The sequence below is a fragment of the Gekko japonicus genome, unplaced genomic scaffold (assembly GCF_001447785.1).
Source record: "Gekko japonicus isolate JY-2015 unplaced genomic scaffold, Gekko_japonicus_V1.1 scaffold3481, whole genome shotgun sequence".
Lineage (NCBI taxonomy): Eukaryota > Metazoa > Chordata > Lepidosauria > Squamata > Gekkonidae > Gekko > Gekko japonicus.
Window position 1 is genome coordinate 62,604 of NW_015163194.1, and position 6,853 is coordinate 69,456.

Here is a 6,853-nt window from a genome sequence, read left to right on the forward strand (position 1 = left end):
CTCCACTTGCACCTGCTGATGTGACCTTGGGTCAGTCACAAGCTCTGGCACAGCTGTTCCTGAAAGAGCAGTTTGTGTCAGGGTTCTCTCAGCCCCACCTACCTCACAGGGTGTCTGTTGTGGGGAGGGGAAGGGAAAGGAGTTTGTAAGCCGCCCTGAGACTCCAAATGAAGGGCAGGGTATAAATCCAGTCTCTCCTCTCCTCTCCTCTCCTCTCCTCTCCTCTCCTTCTCCTTCTCCTTCTCCTTCTCCTTCTCCTCCTCCTGCTAGACCAGTGGGGCTATATTCCTTGGCCATGTTCCAGTTGTCTGTAGTTGATGAGTTTGGACAGGATGTGAATAATGTTGCATAAACTCTGAGTAGTCAGAGGGGCATTTTGATGTTCCTCCTCATCCCATTTTACCCCATCTAGTTTATGCCTAACTGTTTTTAATGAAACCTGGACTGGGACAATTGCTGATGCTTTTCACTAGTAGGCACTGAAGCTTCCATTCTAGTGCCGCACGAACCCAGTAGCCTGGGCAACGAGGGTGCATTCCCTCTTCTTCTCCTTCACTGAGAATGAGGGGAATGGGAGGAGTTCAGTTACTTTCACTGATATTGTCACACATCCAGATGTGATTTGTTCCATGACGCTGTCATGTTCTATTTCAGTAAGGACAAAAAAGGGGGGGGAAAGACTGAACCTAAAACCTAGAATTTGGAACCTATAAAGGTTAGTCAAGAATAGAAGAGGGCCAACTCTTAAAATCCAATTATGAAACCTAAAAAATATACATGCATTTATTAAAGGTAAAGGTTTCCCTTGCTCGAAAGCCAGTCGAGTCCGACTCTAGGGTTGCGGTGCTCCTCTCCGTTTCAAAGCCGAAGAGCCAGCGCTGTTCGAAGACGTCTCCTTGTTCATGTAGCCGGCATGACTAAACACCAAGGTGCACGGAACGCTGTTCCCTTCCCACCGAAGTGGTACCTATTTATCTACTTGCACTTTCTTGCTTTCGAACTGCTAGGTTGGCAGGAGCTGGAACTAGAGACGGGAGCTCACTCCATCATGCGGCACCTGGGTCTCGAACTGCTGAACTACCGACCTTCCACAGCCTGCAGTTCAGCGTCTTAACCACTTGAGCCGCCGCAGCTCCATGTATTTATTAAACACAAATTAAAATAATGAATAAGAGGATTAAGGATTAGGAAACAACCGGGCATGTTCCCAGACAACTCAGAGTTTAAAGAAAAATGGTATGCCATCATGAAGAAGTGCTCCTACGATTTGATGGCTCTTTTAATTGAAACAGCCAAGACGAAGAGTTTTAAATTGGAGCAAGAATTGGAAATTTTGAGAACAGATATTAATAAAACTCTGGAGGAGAAACCTTTTTCTGAAAAACTGTCCAAGTTAGAGGGAAATATAGAAAAGGAATTTGCTGCCATAAAATAGGTTAAACTAAAAAAAAATCCAGAGATGTTCTATTTCAGGACAGGATCCCTGTTTGTCTGGGATTGCGCAATACCTCTTAAAGCAAAATCAGGTGTCGAAGTGATGCACAGGCAAGTGTGGGGCCCGAAAGCAGGTGGGTCGGAAGAATGCTGTAACTTGGAGGCTGGTGGTGGACAGAAGACGGGGGTGCTTGGACCCTTGGGCACTTTCTGCCCATGCACACACCCCCTGAAAAAAACCCCTGGATGTAACCTAATGGAGAAACGTGTAGGTTTGGTGTTGGAGTGTCCCATCTGTAAAGAAGATTACAAAGCTACTATGAAGTTTCTAAGGTGTATTCATCTTTCAATTACACTTGATCACCACTGGAGGCAAGGGCCCCTCTTTTGAGCAGCCTCCTATCACACACCTTACCCCACTGAAGATATTTATTTATTTATTTATTAGTTACATTTACATCCCACCCATCCCATGGGATGGATAGCCTTGTTGGTCTCCAGTAAAGGCAAAGGTAAAGGTCTCCCTTGCTCGAAAGCCAGTCGAGTCCGACTCTAGAGTTGCGGTGCTCATCTCCGTTCCAAAGCCGAAGAGCCAGCGCTGTCTGAAGACGTTTCCATGGTCATGTGGCCGGCATGACTAAACACCAAGGCGCGCGGAACACTGTTACCTTCCCACCGAAGCGGTACCTATTTATCTACTTGCAATTTCTTGCTTTCGAACTGCTAGGTTGGCAGGAGCTGGAACGAGAGACGGGAGCTCACTCCGTCATGCGGCACACTCGGGTCTCGAACTGCTGAACTACCGACCTTCCACAGCCTGCAGTTCAGTGTCTTAACCACTTGAGCCACTGCAGCTCCTTACTTACAGTAGAAGAGCAAATAGCGCCATCCCAAACCGCAAGCTTTCCGGTAGCACCGAATCCAGCAGCACCATAAATACCCACAAGATTTCCAGGGCAGAAGCTTTCAGGAGTCAAAGCTCCCTTTGCCAGATATCTGGAAATCTTGTTGGACTTTAAGGTGGTACCAACCTCAGATTATTTAAAGTGGAATTGTTCTTGGGTGCTTTTGCAGCGGAGGGCTGATCTCTCTCGGGGCCACCGCAGTTTAGTACGTTGCTCTTGTCCTCTGCTCAAATTGTGTTGGGTTTTAATGATGTAACGATGGGCGTTTGTACAACTTCAAGCCAGTTTTCTCAAACAAATGCTGTCTCCTCCCACGAGTTGCTCCCGACTTACATTCAGGCCAAAGGTTGGCTTGGGCTCAATCCCTTTCTATAATGTTTTCACCACCACTAATCCCACAGCCTGCCTTTGGCTTCACTGGACCTCACCTGTACCAGAAGAACTGACTTTTGCATTGGCTCCCTACCTTAAAATAATGTTTGAATCACCCAACTGAGTCCTACGTCCATTTTGTGACTCAGAAGAAGAAGAAGAGATTGGATTTATACCCTGCCCTTCACTTGGAGTCTCAGAGCAGCTTACAAACTCCTTTCCCTTCCCCTCCCCACAACAGATGCCCTGTGAGGTGGGTAGGGCTGAGAGAACTCTGACACAAACTGCTCTTTCAGGAACAGCTGTGCCAGAGTTTGTGACTGACCCAAGGTCACATCAGCAGGTGCAAGTGGAGGAGTGGGGAATCAAACCCGGTTCTCCCAGATTAGAGTCTGCACACTTAACAACTACACCAAACTGAAGCAAGTGAAGTAACCAGTGGAACTGGACCAGGTGATTTTAGTAGCTGCATGTTCTCTCTTAGTTCATTCCCGAGTTCTGCTCCTTCCCTACTAAAGATACCCATCAGCCTCTGGGGTTCTCGCCCTCCAAATCTGATTCCAAAACATTTTGTGGAAACTCTGGGGAAGAACATGTTTGGCCAGTGCCTTGAGCTTAATTGTATGATCTTGACATTAACGGAGAAGATTGATCATACACGTAAAAAATCAGATTTCAAAACAAAGGGCAAAAGATCCAAAAATTCCAAGAAAGAATTGGGCAATTTAGGGAACCCCTTTTCACCTGCTTCGTGTTGTCACAAATGAACACACAAGCGGCCTTACACTTAATCAGACCGTCAGTCCATCAGGGTCAGTAATGTGTATTCAGATTGGTTTCCCATGGTTTCAGGAAGAGGTCTTCATGTCACCTACCTGGTCCTTTTAACTGGAGATACAGGGGATTGAACCTGGGACCTTCTGCATGCAAAGCTGAGGCTGTGCCTCTGAACCACACCCCCTCCCCCATCTGAGGAAGGCTGGGGTAAATTAGCTTGGTCCTTGAAATGGTTAGACCATAACTAGGATAGTGGGAATAGGATCGGTTGCTCATTATAGGTAGGGTAAATTGGAGATTGCCTTGAGGCATCACACAATGATGGGCCATTTGTGTAACAGACCATCATTCGTCGTACAGTGAGACAGGATAGAACAACCTTGGTGCTGAGCAGCATCAACCCAATCTTTTATTGTGTGTGTGTGTGTGTAGCAGGTTGGGGGAGGGGAGGATTGGCATTAGCGATGGGCTATCTAGTACATTGTGCCCTTAATCTGCCTAATAGATTCTGATGTTGTAGACCATCTGTTGAAATAAGTCAATCAAACCCGTGTTTGCTGGTCTTGTGTCTTCATTTGGGGAGGGTGCTGAGAACAAGCCCTTTTTATGTCCCAGAATCTTGCCATTTGAGGTACCCTGCTTCTGAATGTTGAGGTTTCATTCATAGCCATGGTTGACCTTTCCTCACAAGTGTGTCCAGGTTTTAGAAAACCATCTTTGGGAACTGAATTCCACAAGTGAATTATGTATTTGGTCACTTTGCCCCCATCAAGAACCTCCAATAGCGGTGGCTCAAGTGGTTAAGACGCTGAACTGCAGGCTGTGGAAGGTCGGTAGTTCAGCAGTTCGAGACCCGAGTGTGCCGCATGACGGAGTGAGCTCCCGTCTCTGGCCCCAGCTCCTGCCAACCTAGCAGTTCGAAAGCAAGACATTGCAAGGAGATAAATAGGGACCACTTTGGTGGGAAGGGAACAGCGTTCCGTGCGCCTTGGTGTTTAGTCATGCCGGCCACATGACCACGGAAACGTCTTCGGACAGCGCTGGCTCTTCGGCTTTGAAACAGAGATGAGCACCGCAACCCTAGAGTCGGACTCGGCTGGCTTTCGAGCAAGGGAACCTTTACCTTTACCATAACTGTATGCACTTGAAGAAGCACAGTTCTACAGTCAGGATATTCTTTGTCTGTGTCGTAGGGGAACGTGAGAATATTAATTAATTCAACTGGGGGAACACATGCAAAATCTGATGTACCAAATTCATTTTTACAGAAGTTTGTATACCACAACTGATATCCATCTAGTATATTTTCATCCTGGCCTTCCTCCAAGAATCTCAGAACAGCATGCGTTGTCCTTCTTTCTCCATTTCATCTTCACAACAATCCTGTGAGATAGGTCAGGCTAAGTGAAAGCAACAGGTCCGAAATAATTCAGCATAGTGAACCTGGATTTCCTAGCTCCAGCTCTCTAATGGAAGAGGGTAAGTTGGATTTATACCCCACCCTTCACTCAGAGCAGCTTACAACCACATTCCCCACAATAGACACCCTGTGAGGTAGGTGGGGCTGAGAGAGCTCTGAGAGAACTGTGACTGATCCAAGGTCACCCAGCTGGCTTCATGTGGAGCAGTGGGGAATCAAACCTGGGAATGTGGAGGACTGGGGAATCAAATAAGAACATGAGAAAATAGGAAATGTCAATGTTGGATCAGGCCAAAGGCCCATCTAGTCCAACACTCTGTGTCACACAGTGGCCAGAAATACCAGGTGCCATCAGGAGGTCCACCAGTGGGGCCAGGACAGTAGAAGCCCTCCCACTGTTGACCTCCCCCCAAGCACCAAGAAGACAGAGCATCACTTGCCCCAGAGCCCCTATCTATACCTTGTGGCTAATAGCCACTGATGGACCTCTGCTCCATATGCCTATCTAATTCCCTTTTGAAGCCGCCCATGCTTGGCTACACTGCTCTTTCTCTTGTGGCGAGGGTCAGTGATTTCTGACTGTCATATTCATGCCCATCACACACACTCGGTAAAATCAAAGTTTTACATCCACAGAGGCCATCCAGTCTGATGCTGCTGAACTCAATTGCCAAACCTATGAACAGCAGGCACTACATCCGAGTTGCTTAAAGGGCTCTGGCATCTTGTCAACGAACCTCAGAACACTCACAAGAACAACAGTTTCGACCTTGGAAGAAATGTCACACGTGTACTCACTTTGCACCAGCAGGGAAGAGTTTTTGCTTCCTTTTCCATCTCCCCATGGCCTCCTTAATCTCTTGGTTCCTCAGTGCATAGATAAGGGGATTGAGGGCAGGGGTGGCCACCATGTAGAACACGGAGGCTATCTTGTCCACCTGGGAGCTGGAAGAGGGCTTGAGGTACACAAAGACACATGGCACATAGAAGAGGCTGACCACCATCAAGTGGGAGCTGCACGTGGAAAAAGCCTTCCGGCCAGCCTTCCCAAAGTGGCCACAGAAGGTGACCAAGATGGTGGCGTATGATGCCAACAAGGCCAGGAAACAGGGCAGAATCAACAGGCTGCTGTTGACCACCATGAGAACCTCAACAGTGGAAGTGTCTGTACAAGCTAGCGCGATCATCTGTGGCATGTCACAGTAGAAATTGTCCAGCACGTCGGGACCACAGAAGGGTAACTGGGCAACTGCCACCGTCTGAATGGTGGAATGAAGGAGGCCTCCTGCCCAGCAAAGCAGAAGGAGCCTGGAGCAGTGCTGCCGGTCCATTATGGCCGTGTACCTCAGTGGGTGGCAGATGGCCACGTAGCGATCGTAGGCCATGAGGGTGAGGAGGAGCATCTCTGCACCCCCAAAGAGGTGGAGGAAGAAGAGCTGGGCCATGCAACCCCCATAGGAGATGGTGTGGCCACAGTTTAAGAGATCAGCGGCTAACTTTGGAGCGGCCACAGAACCCAAGGACGTATCTAGGAGAGACAGGTTGGCTAGGAAGAAATACATGGGGGAGTGGAGGAGCCGTGGCTCGGATCGCACAGTCACCATGATCAGGAAGTTGCCCAGAAGAATGGTGATGCAGCAGACCAAGACCAAGGTGGAAAGGAAGAGGTGGGAAAGGCCGGAGCAGGAGAAACCCAGCAGAATGAACTCTGAGATGGTGGATCCATTCATGATGATGGCTGGTTCTGGCAGGAGAAAAAGAGAGGGGAGAGTGTTTAACTTCCCTTCAGCCCTGCTCTTTTATCCTAGTATACCATGTTCTACATTCAACAGCCTGACTAGTCCAGGTTGCCAGAGCTTGGAAGCTTTACAGGGTTGGCCATCATGAGTACTTGGATGGGAGACCACCAAGGAAGACCAGCGTTGCTATGCAGAAGAAGGCAAAC

At 48.2% G+C, this 6,853-nt stretch overlaps 1 protein-coding gene across 1 annotated transcript; it reads right to left on the reverse strand.

Moving 5' to 3' along the window:
• Positions 1-5,702: 5,702 nt before the first annotated feature.
• On the reverse strand, positions 5,703-6,638 carry LOC107106919 (olfactory receptor 4Q3-like). Its single transcript, XM_015407134.1, has one exon. The coding sequence runs from the start codon at positions 6,636-6,638 to the stop codon at positions 5,703-5,705; it is 936 nt and encodes a 311-aa protein (XP_015262620.1).
• Between the last annotated feature and the right edge of the window lie 215 nt (positions 6,639-6,853).

Bases quoted from the DNA above. Each gene is read 5' to 3' on its own strand.
- LOC107106919 (XM_015407134.1), bottom strand. From the start codon at position 6,638: ATGAATGGATCCACCATCTCAGAGTTCATTCTGCTGGGTTTCTCCTGC.